Source organism: Lobosporangium transversale (assembly GCF_002105155.1).
Source record: "Lobosporangium transversale strain NRRL 3116 chromosome Unknown BCR41scaffold_30, whole genome shotgun sequence".
NCBI classification, from domain to species: Eukaryota; Fungi; Mortierellomycota; class Mortierellomycetes; order Mortierellales; family Mortierellaceae; genus Lobosporangium; species Lobosporangium transversale.
Genome location: NW_019029008.1, coordinates 289124 through 304669, shown reverse-complemented (window position 1 = coordinate 304669; position 15546 = coordinate 289124). Strand labels below are relative to the sequence as shown.

The 15546-nt window shown below is 40.5% G+C and overlaps 4 protein-coding genes across 4 annotated transcripts; 2 read left to right on the top strand and 2 right to left on the bottom strand.

Moving 5' to 3' along the window:
* Positions 1-147: 147 nt before the first annotated feature.
* On the bottom strand, positions 148-3761 carry BCR41DRAFT_357557 (hypothetical protein). The gene is made up of 2 exons (XM_022024923.1): positions 2522-3761; positions 148-1976 (listed from the first exon to the last, which is right to left on the bottom strand). Exons 1-2 carry the CDS (start codon positions 3602-3604, stop codon positions 357-359), a joined length of 2703 nt encoding a protein of 900 aa, XP_021879375.1. The 5' UTR covers positions 3605-3761; the 3' UTR covers positions 148-356.
* A 1357-nt stretch (positions 3762-5118) lies between these two features.
* On the top strand, positions 5119-7784 carry BCR41DRAFT_357555 (hypothetical protein). The gene is made up of 5 exons (XM_022024922.1): positions 5119-6052; positions 6177-6392; positions 6508-6690; positions 6769-7493; positions 7633-7784. The coding sequence occupies exons 1-5, from the start codon at positions 5270-5272 to the stop codon at positions 7763-7765; spliced, it is 2040 nt and encodes a 679-aa protein (XP_021879374.1). The 5' UTR covers positions 5119-5269; the 3' UTR covers positions 7766-7784.
* Positions 7785-8289: 505 nt separating this feature from the next.
* On the bottom strand, positions 8290-9724 carry BCR41DRAFT_372390 (hypothetical protein; the record flags this gene model as incomplete). The annotated part of the gene is made up of 5 exons (XM_022026677.1): positions 8290-8410; positions 8520-8792; positions 9012-9364; positions 9559-9582; positions 9674-9724. 5 exons carry the CDS (start codon positions 9722-9724, stop codon positions 8290-8292), a joined length of 822 nt encoding a protein of 273 aa, XP_021879373.1.
* A 3595-nt stretch (positions 9725-13319) lies between these two features.
* On the top strand, positions 13320-15359 carry BCR41DRAFT_381513 (fatty aldehyde dehydrogenase; the record flags this gene model as incomplete). The annotated part of the gene is made up of 4 exons (XM_022027316.1): positions 13320-13474; positions 13606-14231; positions 14374-15067; positions 15219-15359. The coding sequence occupies exons 1-4, from the start codon at positions 13433-13435 to the stop codon at positions 15357-15359; spliced, it is 1503 nt and encodes a 500-aa protein (XP_021879372.1). The 5' UTR covers positions 13320-13432.
* Between the last annotated feature and the right edge of the window lie 187 nt (positions 15360-15546).

The following is a 15546-nucleotide window of genomic DNA, read 5'->3' as shown; positions in this document are numbered from 1 at the left end:
CGGACGATGAAGGACAGGGGGAGAAAGATGGAAGTGAATCCTAAAAAAAAAAAGCGCAGAATTCTGATTGAACCAACAGAAACGCAAGGAGATCGATATTGACTAGTAGATAAAATTAAGGTATGAATAAAAATATGCACTCGTGTGTTTTTGCTCCACATACCAGTCAAAGGTTTTTGATTGGCTTTTTTTACTGGTACATGGTTCATATTTCAGCTTCATGAACTCATCTGAGCAGTCGGAAATAAAATATAAAAAAAATTCTCCATCAAATGCACCAGATGCATCAAATGGATGGATGTGATAAGTAATGTTGGACATCACTGCAAAAACTACAGCTAGCTCAAAGCAGTTTACTAGGACGAATGTCCAGGCCACAGATCTTGCTTGCAGATAGGACATAGTGATGCAACCTGTAACAACCATGGATCAATGCATGCCACGTGGTACCGATGGTAGCATGGCAGTGTTCGCACTTGATCTCCAACTTCATAATCCCCCAAGCAGATCGAACACATTGTCTGTGCATTTGCATTCGCAAATGGAAGCTTACTTTTCTCTTTGACATCAATGCCTTCTCCACCTCCTTCTCCTTCATCATCATGCGATTTGCCTATGTCATGTATCCGATCTTTATCCTCATTAAACATGGTAGAAGACGCAATATTGTTGGCGCCACTACTTGTACCGCTGCTGCTGGTCAGATCATCGGTTGGATGTAAAACCGATAGAGATATCGCAGACGATACCGAGGTGGGCATGAGTGAAGTGGTGCTAATAGTCGACGCACCTCCTTCCTCTTGGACGAAAAGATGGTTTGTCCGAGTCCTCATTCGCTCTCGTCGCGCATTGTGGCGCGTCACCATATCCTCAAAGCCTTCCTCCATCTCAATCACGTTCTCTGCAAATCCCAGTTTGGCCTTCACAAACTTCGCATTTCTTATTTCTAGCTGGGACACAAGGGTGGTGGTCGTCATTGTGGTAGTCGAGGTGTGGAGGACAGTCTGGATACCAAGGCTATCAAGGAAGCCTTTTGGAATAACACGTTTGTATCCATACCCATGCATCAATTGCTGCTGCTGTTCTGCTGCTGCCGCATGCGCATTAAGCTCCCCTCCGTTATCTCTTTGCTGTCTTTCACGTCGACGGACCTGAAAGAGTCGAACTTTGAGCGCTACTACAAAAAGCAGAGCACCAAACATCCCAACACCTACTCCACAGACAGTGCTCATCACCACCATGGCCAGTTTTCCTGCCATACTGTCATCTTGGGCCAAGATCGTGGCATCCTGTGCAAACTTTGAAGGCGAAAAGGAAGAAATTCGCCGCACAACACGCCGAGTGTAAGTCTGGATACCATTGCCGTTACTATTGTCGGTACCACTACTTTTACAATGAACAAACACACGATCCATAGTGATCTGCTTATTGAGGAGCAGATTTGGTCCTTGTGTGGGTACAGTAAACATCGTGGGCCCATCGGGTTCACAGGTATCTTCTGTACCTGCTTTTACTTCTGGACCTTCGCCTTTCATTTCTCTTTTTGCTTCAGCATCCATTTTGACATTCTCAGAGTGTTTCGTGGTTCTGGTAGCAGTGGTAGTGAAGATGGCTTTTTGTTGCTTCAAGAGTGATGAAGTATAAAGAGGCGAAAACGGTGTCGAGGCCATTCCTTTCGCTTCTTTCTGACCATCCTTGACCGACACGGCTTCTGGAGCCATGCGATCCGCATGAGGTTGAACACGCCATGAAGGTAACGAACTAATAACCTTGTTGGCTGACCCATGAAGTAGATTCGACTCTGTTCCAGCAGTTGGACGTAAGCCTAGTTGGACAAGTACTCGGTTGAAAGTATTGATCAAAGGCACTGAAGAAACCAGAACCTCTGAGTCCCAGTCTTTATAATGAGCACTATCCCTTCGCTCTATCCGTCGCTTTGAATCTGAATGCTGGGGACATGATTGAAGAGAGGTACCCTAATCAAAATAAGTTTTTTTCTTTTTTTAGCCATCAATTGCAACGGGTTCTGTGCTGTATCTTTGATCGTCAGTTAATAACGTCATATCACCAGCACAACTGCTCACAAAAAATTAAAAAAATAAAAAAAAGGCGCAATAAAAAATAACTCCGGAAATTTTTTTGTTTACTTGTGGGGAATTACCACTGCGCTTTTGTGCAACAATCTGCGCATGACAAAAAAAAATCTGCAATCTGGTTTCCAAGACAGTAAAAAAAAAAAAGTGAACGTGACTCCTTCAAAACATAAGAGGGCTAGGAGGTTTAAGAATGAAAGAAGGATGGGAGAATGTTCAAATCCGAAGTAATTGGAAGGATACCGGCTTCTCTTCCAATATCCCCCTTTGTGTGCGTGTCTTGTTTGGTAAGCCCTTATGAGAAGAAAGATCTCCTTTGATCCCACCAATTAATGTATTTTACACTATTACTAGATACAAGGAAAAGAGACACCTAGTCACGAGAGGGGGGAGGGAAATGTGTATTCATGCAAGATGGCATCACTTACAACGAGTGGAAAAGCATTATGACTTGAACTGAATGGACGGTCCTGCCGGAAAATATCTGAATCAACCCTACGGCCATTTTCTTCATCTTGACAATATCGAGTAACATGCTTCGAGCTCTGTGCTGGATTCACCGTACGTTCTTGCTGAGGCGAGACAAAAGATGGATTCTTGTCTAAAAAAACATCCAGCCAGGTCATCCGTCCTTGCTGCCGACTTTGATTCTGAGATGGTTTCATAGCAGATAATGACGGTGGACTCAGAAACTGATGGAGGAAGGATCTAGTCATTGTTAGTTTACCCTGCTCCATCCTCACATTGATTCTTCTGATATTATTGTCAGACATCTTTCTCTTCTGATGAGGGTGCTCTCGACTATAAACTGGGGTTGTGATCATATCTGTTGATGTATCTGTGAGCACACTAATGCAGTACTTTTGATGTTGATCCTGGGCTGAGTTCGTATCCCAGTGACAATTAGGAGAAAAATTAGCCGAAATTGGAAAATGCTCTTTTTTGTCCTTAGGTTGATGCTGATGCGTAGCAGTCGGAGCCTGATCCCTATTCATTTCCTCTGTCTCTCTTCCGTTTTCCTTTCTCTGTCTCTGGCAGTAACAATGATGTCGTTGGTGATAATGCTGTAGTTGTGCTGATGATGGGTGTGATGCGACTGACTCCTTACATGGGAGACGTTGGCAACGATTGATAGTTTTCTTGCGTCGTGACGGAGAGCTAATCAAAGATTGACTAACAACATTTTCAATAACACTAGAGGAACGCGTCCGCAATGGTAACAATTGCTTGTCTCGGTCTTCATTCAATACATAGGGGAATGCAGCTGACAAAGGTAAGCAAGAGGCATGAGTCGGGTCAAGATAGACTATCAACGAATACGCAGAGCTGAAGCGATGGAGGCCTATTTTATGGTGATAGTGGGGACAATCGTGGTTGGGACTCGGGGAGGAGGCGGAAGTCTCAAGCCCGAGAGCATGTACTGGAGGAAAGATAATGGAGAAGAATAGGGCCCAGCGCGAAACTGTGGAGTAAACCTCGGAGAAGGGCATGTGCGCAGACACGACCAACATATTGTTGGAATGGAAGGATTCAAGCAAAAGTAATAAAGTCGCTCAAGAGTTGATTGGATGAAACAATAAAAGAGCGTTGCTAGCGCTTGGGTGGTAAGGGAAAGCGATATGGATCATAAAATCGGGTAAAGGAAAAGAAAGTCAAAGGAGTGAAAAAGGAAGAAAGAAAGGAAGAATGGGAAAAACGAGGTCTGTGAGTGTTTTTGCATCAATGCATTCTGACAACATTTCTGTGGGCGAAAGGAAAAAATCCGTGACTGTGCAAACTAAGACATTTAGTTGTCATATTCGCGCCACCAAATCCATGTATATATTGGCATATATTGATTCACACATCATTCCTTCTATTAGACGGTCTACTAATTTCTTATTGACCGATCAAGCAGCCCTACTTGATTCTAGTTCAACCATTGTGCGTTGCTGTGCGAATCTCGCACTTCACTCTGGCCTACTCAGACTACGGTGGCCGGGCTGGTCGCCGCACCGTGACCGCGCTTAGTACTAGCCTCTACGGCACAAAGTTCTTCTATCCTGATACTCTTCGTGTACTAGTTGGAGTCTGTCTTTATCTTATTTTATTTTTTCCCTATGCCTCTCACACAACAGTGAATGGATAGCGATGGATCAGACTGGCGTTCGGTGTTAGGTGGGGACTAGCAGAAAGAATACGCGCCATCTTATTATAAATCCTGGTAAAGCACTGTTTTGGCTGAGTTATGAAGAGAAAATGAGTGCTAACAAGGCAACTTACAGGATCAAAGGCGTGTCTAAGTGGAATTGGGGTCAAAGGACGCTTTATTTAGTTTTAACGTAGTGGACTATTTATACTAATAATTGGTAGGGTTGGGGCTTGATGTCTTGGAGCCTGGGGTGTGCATGATAGTTGAGCCTTCCCCAAGGTTTGATCTTCAGTATAATACTTTTGGAGTGTGGATGGATAAGTGTACTTTCTTCTTTGCATTGGGGTGGTATGTGGTCCATTAGAGTAACATCAACCAATTCAGACATAAGGATTATCGCAGTTTGCGATCAAGCGCGTTTTCGACAAGGCTCACGTCCTTGAACGCAGGAAAAAAGAGCAGTGGCATCGATGCAGTGGAGTATCCGGAAAGTAGTATCACGTCTACGTCTATAGCAAATGGCTGTAGCGTTTACTGCTTTTTCGCTTACGCTCTATGAATTCGGGAAAGCAAGCTTTGTTTCTGGAGGAAAGAGCCAGACTAGCCTCCAACACACTTAGTGAACCAGTCCAGAAGGTGTCGATGAATATCGGTACTCCCTATATTCTTGAGAGAAAATATGTGATATCAGAGTGAAGGGGAACAAAGGATGGGCTTGGAAGACAGGTGCAGCAAGGACAAAGACTTTCATAACTCATATTCGGTAATGGAAAATGCGCCATGATTTAAATATGGGACCGTTTAAACTTTGCAGTTGCACAACGGCTCTATCTATTAATAATAGCCACAGTAGCCATGCTTATGTGCCTCTTCTCATTCTCATTTCCTTTGCTTCTCCCTCCTCTTTCATTGCGCAATTAATCTTGAGTGCTTTCACATTGCGTTACAACTTTGTTGTCACATCTTGAGATCCTTCCATGAAGTAACTTGTCACACCTTTCTCTTTCATACACTCATTCAGAAGGCTACAAGAAAATAATAAGCCATGCATCGTTCTTCAGGACAAGATCAACAAGTTCCTAATGACAACGAGGTTACCGCTAATAATGATGGAGCTGATATTGTCATTTCAGTTGACCAGGCGACCCCTCGTCCTCTGGAAGGGAACACTCCTTCCAGTGTATACACTTTTCCACCCCGCAACAATCCCAATAGCGATGATGGAATTGGAAATGACACCAACACAGTCTTAGGTAATGGCGACACTAATAGCATTCAATATGGTGATGAATCTCAACGCCCCATCTCACCTCCCTTCGGTGGCAACCTTGCGCCGGCTTTCAGATATCCTCGTCACTCTCTTCATGGGGACTACACGCCTTCAATTCGCTCAACCCACCTTTCAGGGCATCAACAGTCCGTGCGACCTTACACTTCATCTATCCGTAATGAATATCATGCGCCTCTTGGTGGTCATAGAATGATGGATGGAGGAGGAGGATATCAGTTTACCCGAGACTCGGATAAACCTATGCTGATCGACTATGCTGGCCTAGATGCATCTATTGCCGAAGCCTCTTTGATCGAAAATGGGTTTCAAAGGACAACACTCGAGGAGTCTCTCGCCAAACTGCCTGCTACAACCTATGATACCCAAGGAGACAACAATAACAAGGAAAAAGGAACAAGTACCGGCAAGGATCTTCACCGCACAACATCAACTGGCTCATCAATCCTTCTAAGGGGTTCCTCTAACAATGATGGGAACACTGAATTCCGGAGACGATCTGCTAGGAAAGCATCCTTTTACAGTGAGCGTGCTCCACGTGTATGTAATGTAGTCAAGTGGTTGGAGCGCATGATATTCATTTCTTTTCTCCTTTCGCCATGACACATGTTTACTTTCTTTTTTTATTACTATCATTATCATTACTGCTATTGATGCAATGTAGCCTCCATTACCGGAATCTTTGCGCTATACATTTTACTCAAAAACAACCGGCTTCATTCAGGCGCCTTCTATGCCCCAGATTTTGTCCAGTGCTACTATACAAACAGAGGATGGTGGTTCTACAGCGCCGACTGTGTTTTCTGACATATTGAAGGATGGATGTTTCTGGCTCGATATCCTTGATCCCAGCGACTTTGACATGCATATTCTTGCGAAGGTATAAGCAAAAAAAAAAAAAAAAAAAAAAAAAAAAAGTTACTATAGTAATAATAATAATAATAATAATAATAATAATAATACCTCTTTTTAACTTTATCTCTTTGAATACAAAGGACTTCCAAGTCCATCCTCTGACAATCGAGGATATTTCAACTGAAGAAGTACGCGAAAAATACGAGGTATTCCGCCACTACTATTTCGTTTGCTTTCGGACATTTGACCAAGATTACAACTCGGGGTCGTATCTACAGCCAGCAAGCATGTACAGCGTCGTCTTTAGAGATGGTCTTATCACCGTATGTATATTTTTATCCTATTTACAGTAACCTTTTAATGCTTTTGAAAAATTGCTGACTTTCAAAAAACCTATCTAGTTCCATTTCCGACCAACAAATCACCATCTGAATGTACTTCGAAGAATAGAACAACTGCACTCACATATTACCTTAACCCCTGACTGGATAAACTATGCACTCTTGGATGATATCACCGATAGTTTTGCGTCTCCTATCCAGACTATTCAGTACGAAGTCGATTCAATCGATGAGCTCGTTCTATTACTGAGAGAAAGTGAAACTACAGACATGTTGAGACGTATTGGATCATGTAGGAAGAATGTCATGTCGCTTTCACGCCTATTAGCGAATAAGGCAGATGTGGTCAGAGGATTGATGAAACGATTCGATGAACGATATGCAATCGCACCATTGGCCTCATCGTCTGCAATGGCGGCTAACGCAGGGAATTCTGCAACTACTGCAGGAAATGGAGGACCTAATAGTGCTGGCGCTAATAATGGAGCGGCTTCTTCAGGCTCTGTACCCAAAGCTGATGACAATGCAGGAGGCCTTATTCATCCAAACAATCACCGGGATGGAGAGATCTTGTTATATTTAGGCGATATTCTGGATCACGTCCTAACCATGTTGCAGTCGTTGTGGAGTTATGAAAAGATTCTGGATAGATCACATTCCAACTACTTGGCGCAGATTTCGTTAGAGATCAACCAATTGTCAAATAAGACGAACGAAGTTGTAAGCTCACTCACATTCTTTGCTAGTTTGATCGTCCCAATGACATTCATCTCGGGTCTTTGGGGGTGAGTGCAAATATGAAAAGTTACTCTTTTTTTTGTATCATCGTTTTTCTATTATCGTTTTATTTTCTATCATCGCATTCTAAATGAGACCATTGCTTTTTACCTACTCAATAACTCTGCTTTTGTTACTATTCTTTAGAATGAACATTCGTGTACCAGGCCAACCAGGAATGGAAGGCGAGCCCCTGAATTGGTGGTGGGGCATAATTGGCTTTATGCTCTTGTATTGCATTGTGGCCATCCTTTTTGGCAAACGATACGGACTCATCTAACAGCACAACAACATCAATACCAACAAAAAAAAAAGAAAAAAAAAATTATATCTGTATGGAAAAAAATCTTTTTAATTCCGCTGGCGTCATTTTATTTTCCCATGTATTTTAATTTATTTATATTCCTTTCAAGCATTTTCAAAACATCGAGGCATCCCATTCCTTGATATACCACAGCCAATAATTTAAATACTTGATTGACGAATGGATGCCTATAATTATTATAAAAAAAGAAAAAACGGCTATAGCCATATAATTATTAAACGCAATCTCCAAGCCTAGAAGTTCCTTAGATGCCAAAACAAATAAATAATTCTTTTATGGACACTAATTGATACATTTACTCCTTTATTCCCTTGTAACTTTTTTCTCCTTCACTTTGTCCTACCCTCTGTTGCTTTATCTGCCTCTATATCTCTATGCACTCTAGCACTTTTTTTTTTCCGCCAGTGGACAAAATTAGGTGCTGCTGATGGTAATGAACCCTAATACAAATTGTTTGGAACATCAAAGTGGCACAAAATTTATGATATCGGTCCATGCGAAAATGACGCGTCCTGTCGTCTGATACTCAGATTAAGCTTTAATCCTCGACAACATTGCAATAGTTTATTTCCTTTATGTATTAAATGGCTGTCAGTCAATCTAAATAATAAAATAAATATAGAAATAAAAAAGACGACCCTTCTCTCCTATTTAATTCACTCGGGATCACGCCCATGCTTTTGTCTCCTCAAAGCCTACTGTATTTTACACTGAGACAATCTTGAGCGACTGCTTCAATTCCATAGGTGAGTGTCGCTTCCAAAGAATATGAAACAGGTGGCAGCCCATAGCCATGTGCAGGGGGTCCGAGTTGACATTGGGGGACAATGTTGATGAGCTTTTCTGGAGACAAAAGTAGGTTGGATAAAGTGCCTCTTCTGTTACTGCTGCTGGTGCTAATGTCGACACTGAGCCTGGTATCAAGGATGATCCATCATCAGGTTGACACATAAACCTATATCCGGATAATGGCTGAAAGATACTATTTATAAAGAGTCATCACCAGCCGTTGACATAGAAAACTCTTAATACCCTAGGGTACTGAGGCTTACGGCCATAGTTTTGAGCTATTTCCTAGCGCTATTGCTGTTGCCGTTATTGCTGTTGCCGTTATTGCTGTTGCCGTTATTGCTGTTGCCGTTATTGCTGCTGCTATTGCCGTTGGTATTGAAAAGTGACCATTTTGCACTTTGGTTCATACTTCTCTTGGCTGACCAGCATCTCTTCTGGAATCAGTCCTCGTTCGACCAACATTGCCCAGTTCGGCCTGGTTTTAAGCTTTTTTGAAATTTGAATGCTCACCAGCTGTCGCTCCAATTGACAGGAGACATGATATGTTCGAACTGCTATAGGTCCTCCAATGTAGTTACCTTCCTGAATATGCTGACGGATATTGACTCCCCTTAGGATATTTCTTTTCGCTAATGTGTCGCGTGAAGGTCGATCGGAAAGCGAAGATTGAAGCCTAGCAGGCGTACGCTTGAGAAGGATATGGCGACGAAGTGGACCGTCCATCATGATGCAACGAAATTGCTTACATGTTATGGCCAATGTCTGCGTTATTAGACAAAGTAAAAGAAAAAAAGGGAAAAAAGAGGTTTCAGTCTCATACGCTCGCATTTTGTTGTTTATTTTTCTTTTCGCTCTTCTCTTTCAACATTGTAGATGAAGGCAGTGACACTTAAACATATTAAGAGGTAATAGGGGTCTTTTTTAAGGCTATTTTAAGAGGAGCACACTTTTTTTACCTGAAGATCTATATCCTCTACAAACTATAATCCAAAAAAAAAAAAAAAAAAAAAAAGTGAGTTGCTTCGCCCAAGAAAAGTAACAAAATTTGCTCAAAAATTAAATCCAACATACAGTCAAGAGATGGCAAAGAATCTCGTCCGGGATTGTTAAGATTGATGGCATTTTTTTTTTCGTCTCCAGTCTGCTCTTTTGTTAATCTTTGTAGAATGGACCGCTAGTTTGTTAGAAAAAAAGGCTTATGAAGAAAAAAGAATGAAGGAGGGGAAAAAGCTATGATGAGGAGACGAAATTATATGATCTGGAAATAATCGAAACATTTTTTTTTTTTTTTTTTTTTTTGTTTTGGTTTTATTTTATGATAATACCACTCTTTACTTTGCTGTGTTGGTCATCTCACACAACACACAAAAGTAGTGAAGAAAGGGATCCAAACGTTTTCACAGTCTCACACAAGGGCAGTTACAGCCCTATGTGACAAATCTTTTTTTTTTTTTTTTTTTTTTTTTTGTCGTCATGTTCGTTCTCGTGCTCTATTCCGTAAGAGCGAGCATGAACATGCTGGTCATTTTGCGGACTTAAGAGCTGATTCTGTCATCCATCATCATGAGGGAACTTCTTTGAAAGTAGTTCTTGATTGCAGATAAAACAAATATTTCGTCCATATCAGTATAAATTTCGTCTTTGGCTTCAACAGTTCATGCTGCCGATGCTTCTACAAGTGGTATTTCCTCTCGATCTATCGAAATCCTTTGTCCAATAGCGTATAAAAAATGTATCGAGTAAGCTTGTGCACTGGACAGCCATGCATGGTGTATGAATCGTAATTGTGGCCTCGTATGGGGACAATAATTCAATAGACGGTTGTTTTTCTATGCTTCCTATGCTAGTAGAAAGCACAGAGAACTGCATCTGACCTGCTCATGAGCTGATGAAAGATAAATAGACAAATTTGCCCGTTTTATGCTCCAGTAGACGCGCACAGAAAAAAAAAACAAAAACAAAAAAAGTAATGCTATGCCGTTTTTGACACACTAAATGAGTAATAGGGTCTTGACAAAGCAGAATATCGCTCGCCTAGGTTATAAACAGCAATATGAACATCGCTTTTCACTATTACAAGCAGTGATTCTTGAGATATTGATTGTAGATTATCCGAAAGACGTTACTCTTTTTTTTTTTTTTTTCCCACGATCTGGCCACTTGTCCTTGTCCTCGTCTTTTTTTTTTTCTTCTTTGGATATGCCACTGGCATCGATTTTACAACCGTTAGATTCATAATTAATAAATACATCTAAAGGTTTCATATCAACGCTGCGCTGCATCACTCGCCAAGTTTTGCAAAACTAAACATGAGAATGTCCAAATGTATACTTGTGTTTTGTTGCGCGCATCGTATAACTAAAACCCAATCAGGAGAGGCTGGGTGTTTCGGCACCCGCCCTAGGCTTCGGATGGAACGGGTCCAATTGGCCTTGAAATGGGTGATTTTACCCATAGAGCTAAGGATATCTACTTACCTTTTCGTACATACAGAGACGTGTCCCAGTGAGATAAATGTCGGGATTAAGCAAGGCAATAGATATTCATATCGCTGTTGTTGCGGAGCGGGGTACGTTTGAGACCCTTAATATCGTCCTAGTCGTACCTCCATACTTGTAGAGACAACAGACTTGATTATTCAACTCTTTTCTACTTTTCTCGGTTTTTTTTTTTTTTTTTTTTTTTTTTTTAAAAAAAAAAGGTAAGGATGATATGAGATATGAGGTAACTTTTAAATTAGCAGCCCGAGCAAAAATCAAGGCAAAGAAGGACCCTTGAAGATTTAGGGTTGAGTTGGTTATATTTTCATCTTGCCCAAGGGCTCTAAAGACATTCTTATAGCTGCCAATATGTGTTCACCTAATTTTGTCGGCAGCTTGAAGGAACCCTCTTTTTTTTTTTTTTTTTTTTTTTTTTTTTTTACATATGTCGCGTTATTCGTTTACTTCTTGCTTTCTTTGTTTCTTTGTTCTCCTATCCCTTTCCTATCAACGTTCGTGTTTTCATAGATCAACAATAGTAACGCCAATTATTCTTTTAATACCTTTCATACTCGAATGTCGGGCAGCTTTAGCCATACTGAAGGACAACAGCAACGATGTTGTTTCTTTTTTGGTAATTGAGAAATAAGAGAATATATATATTCAAACAGTAAAGGGCGATCGATGTCTTTTGATGATTCACTCTTTTAACATTATTTTATTTTATTTTATTTTATTTTTTAATTTTCTTTCTTTTTCGTTATGTTTCAAGACCTTCCGACTGAAATCCAACTCATGGTTATGGGCCAGCTTAATCTTTTAGAGTTAAACCAAGCAAAGTTTGTAAGGATTTATTTGGTCTTTGGGAAATGCTTGGTCACCTCAATACTATGGACCTTTTTTAAATTATTCGTTTTTTGTTTTTAGATCAATAAACATTTCTACAAACTCGCTAATGTCGATCAATTATGGAGAAGGTTGACAATTGAGGCTCAACTAGATGACTACATTTTAGATCAGGCTGAAAGGGAGATTTGTGATAGACAGGATCAATGGACATGGCAACAAATACTTCGCGCAGGTAAAAAAAAAAAAAAAAAAAAAAAAATAGTCCACCATTTCTGCTGATTCGATAATTAAAATATGTCTGACTTTTTTTTTTTTTTTTTTTTTTTTTCTTCGTGAAATGAAAAATAGCAACATTGATTGAGCGCAAGAAAAGGCAAAGGATGGAAAGATCCATTCTTCAGATGACGCAAAAGATCACTCAGGTCCGACAAGCGCTTCAGAGACAAAATGAGGTCCTTGAAGATGCCCATTTAAGGCTGGAACAACTCACTGGACGGCTCACTCAAGTAGAGGAACGTAACCGGATTCGGGAGGTGAAATTAGCTCGTGCGAGAGAAGAAGAGCGAAGAGAGCAACAGCGCCAAGATGATGAACGTTGGATAAACGAATGGAACAGGTTTTGTATATCTACGTCCAATCATCTTCAAAAAACAGTTGAAACGACAGTGGCAACAGCAGCAGCAGCAGCAGCGGCGGCAGATGCGGCGAAAGCGGCAGAAACAGTAGCAGTGGCAGCAGCAGCAGCAGTAATTACAACACAACTCGAAAGGCCTGCTGAAAACGACGGAGTAAGTGTTTATAAAGAGTAAAGAGATGGCTAGAGATAGACACGACGGGAAATATGACAATAGTGACAGGAAATGGTAATAAGGGTAATAAGTAGAAGTAGTAATCCAAAAAAAAAAAAAAAAAAAAAATCACGTACGCGTCGAGTCAAAAATCCAAAGCCAACAAAGTAGTTGTTCTGGATAGACAACCATCTGACACAAAAAGCGACGATCTTTGTAAATTATAATAAATAAATATAAATGTAGATGAGTATTTCAAGAATATTTTGTTAGTCAGCATTGACGTGTAATGAAATCATGTGAGACAAGATTACATTGTCTTCCTTTTTTGGCCACGAATTCGAATTGACTCTAACGTTCCTTACTGTTACAAGGTCTTTGAAAATGTTCACGCCGACCAAGACAATAAACATTGCTCGGCTTGAACTAACGGTCGTCCTCAAGTCCGATCGTTTGGATGCTTGGGTTGATCGAATTGCGTATACGGGTAAATAAATTTATTTCTGGACAAAGTTTTAGGTTCTTGTTTAGCGTGCTGATCCGAGCCGAGTTAAAGAAGTTAAAGAAGGTAGCGCAGAGGCCATGATGCACCCTCTAACACTCAAACATAAAAAAAAAGACCAAATTATATTCTCATTTGAAATAAATTTGCTCTTCATCATCTTCATTTTACATCACTATATTCATTATATTCATTAGCCAACATTAACATTATGTCACCTCTTCAGTATACACCTATGGGCGACATCCCAAAGGTTGGTCTAAAAAAATTTAGAATGGCTAATATTGTGCTGTGTTGTAGAATTCAGGTCAAAGTCCTTCACATATTAATATTCGTTTACTGCCTCTCTCTCAAAAAAAAATAAAAAAAAAAAAAAAAAAAAAGATCACAGAAGAACTTCGTGAGGTCTTTTTGTCTGGTCTGACAAGACCACTCGCTTATCGGAAAGAACAAATCAAGGGACTCTACAACCTCATAGTCGAAAATGAGGAAGCTTTGCGTGAAGCTTGCGTCCTCGACCTCCATAAGCCACTCACGGAGGTTGTCTTGGGCGAGACTGGACCTGTGAAGCAAGAGTGTGTGGATACGCTCAAAAACTTGGATTATTGGGCAGCACCTGAAAAGGTCAAGGTCTCTTTGATCAACAAGATGGATACTGTTCATGTCCGTAAGGAACCTCTGGGAATCGTGCTGGTTATTGGAGCCTGGAATTACCCTGTCAATCTTCTTTTAATCCCTGCAATTGGCGCCATTGCTGCGGGCAACACTGCTATCCTCAAGCCCTCCGAATTCTCTCCTCATGTTGCTGCATTGTTAACAAAGTTGTTACCAAAGTACTTGGATAGCAGAAGCTATCGTATTATCAACGGAGGTGTTCCGGAGACGACCTTGTTGCTCGAGCAAAAGTTTGACCACATCTTTTACACTGGAAGTGGAAATGTCGGAAAGATCATTATGACTGCTGCTGCTAAGCATCTCACGCCTGTAACATTGGAGTTGGGTGGAAAGAGGTAAAGCCAGTTCCCGTGGATATCTTGCCTTTTTTTTTTTTTTTTTTTTTTTTTTTTTTATCCCATTCCCTTAGACTATTGTTAAAACATTGAATAATTTTTTTTTTTAAAAAAAAAAAAAAAAAAAAAAAAAAAAAAATAGCCCCGCCTTCGTGAGTAAGGAAGGAAATATTGGGGTGATCGGACGTCGCATTATCGGCTCCAAGCTCTTCAATTGCGGCCAGTCGTGTATCGCTCCGGATTATGTGATCGTTGAACGAGAAGTCGCAGATGAACTTGTCAAGGCTATTCGATTCCATATCCAAGAGATGTATGGAGCCTCACCTCAAACATCATCATCTTATGGCCGCATTGTCAACAAGCACAACTTCAATCGATTGAAAACCGCTCTTCAGGGCACAAAGGGAGAAATTGTTATTGGAGGCGATCTTCAAGAAGATGATCTGTATATCTCACCCACTGTGGTTCTGAACGTCAATCCATCTGATTCACTTATGCAAAGCGAGCTCTTTGGACCCATTTTGCCTATTTGGGTTGTGGATTCATTGGAAGAAGGTGTCAACTATGTCCGCCGCGGTGATCAACCCCTGGCACTTTATGTCTTTAGTGATAACAAAAAGAAAATCGACTACATCTTGGACAACACGCGATCGGGCAGTGCGGTCGTCAATGATGCGTTGATTCAGTTCACTATGCACGGCTTGCCCTTTGGAGGAGTCGGTCCATCAGGCATGGGCAACTACCACGGAAAGAAGTCATTCGATACCTTCTCACATGATCGCAGCACAATTCACAAGTCTCTCGGCATGGATAGTGGCAACAACCTTCGGTTCCCTGTAAGGAATTTTATTTTTTAATCAGTTTATGTTTTATGTGCGACTTTTTTTTTTTTTTTTTTTTTTTGTTTATAATTACACTTTACACTGACATGACCTTTTTTTTTTTTTTTTTTTTTTTTTTGCTCGGCTTCTTTGGAATGATAAATAGCCATACACAGAGAAGAAGTTGAGCTGGCTTCAGTGGATTCTCTATGATAACCCCAAGTATGGTCCTAACGCCGCTAATCCAGGAGCTGCCAAAGGTAAAGAAGCACTATTCTTTTTTTTTTTTTTTTTCTATAACAATTGATGAATATACTACACTGTTATTGTTGACTGTAATGTGTGTTTTTTTTTTTTTTTTTTTTTTCTTTCTTTTGGTCTTTTTATCAGCTCGTCTTTAAAAAAAAAAAAAAAAAAAAAAGTAATATATTTCAGAGACTGATAATAGGCAACGATTACAATTACATCCCAACCTTTTATCGCTTAATTGATTC

Bases quoted from the DNA above. Each gene is read 5' to 3' on its own strand.
- BCR41DRAFT_357555 (XM_022024922.1), top strand. From the start codon at position 5,270: ATGCATCGTTCTTCAGGACAAGATCAACAAGTTCCTAATGACAACGAG. The intron at 6,053-6,176 runs GTATGTAATGTA...GATGCAATGTAG, and splicing joins ACAGTGAGCGTGCTCCACGT to CCTCCATTACCGGAATCTTT. The intron at 6,691-6,768 runs GTATGTATATTT...AAACCTATCTAG, and splicing joins TTAGAGATGGTCTTATCACC to TTCCATTTCCGACCAACAAA.
- BCR41DRAFT_357557 (XM_022024923.1), bottom strand. From the start codon at position 3,604: ATGTTGGTCGTGTCTGCGCACATGCCCTTCTCCGAGGTTTACTCCACA. The intron at 1,977-2,521 runs GTAAGTGATGCC...TATTTTGATTAG, and splicing joins ATAATGCTTTTCCACTCGTT to GGTACCTCTCTTCAATCATG.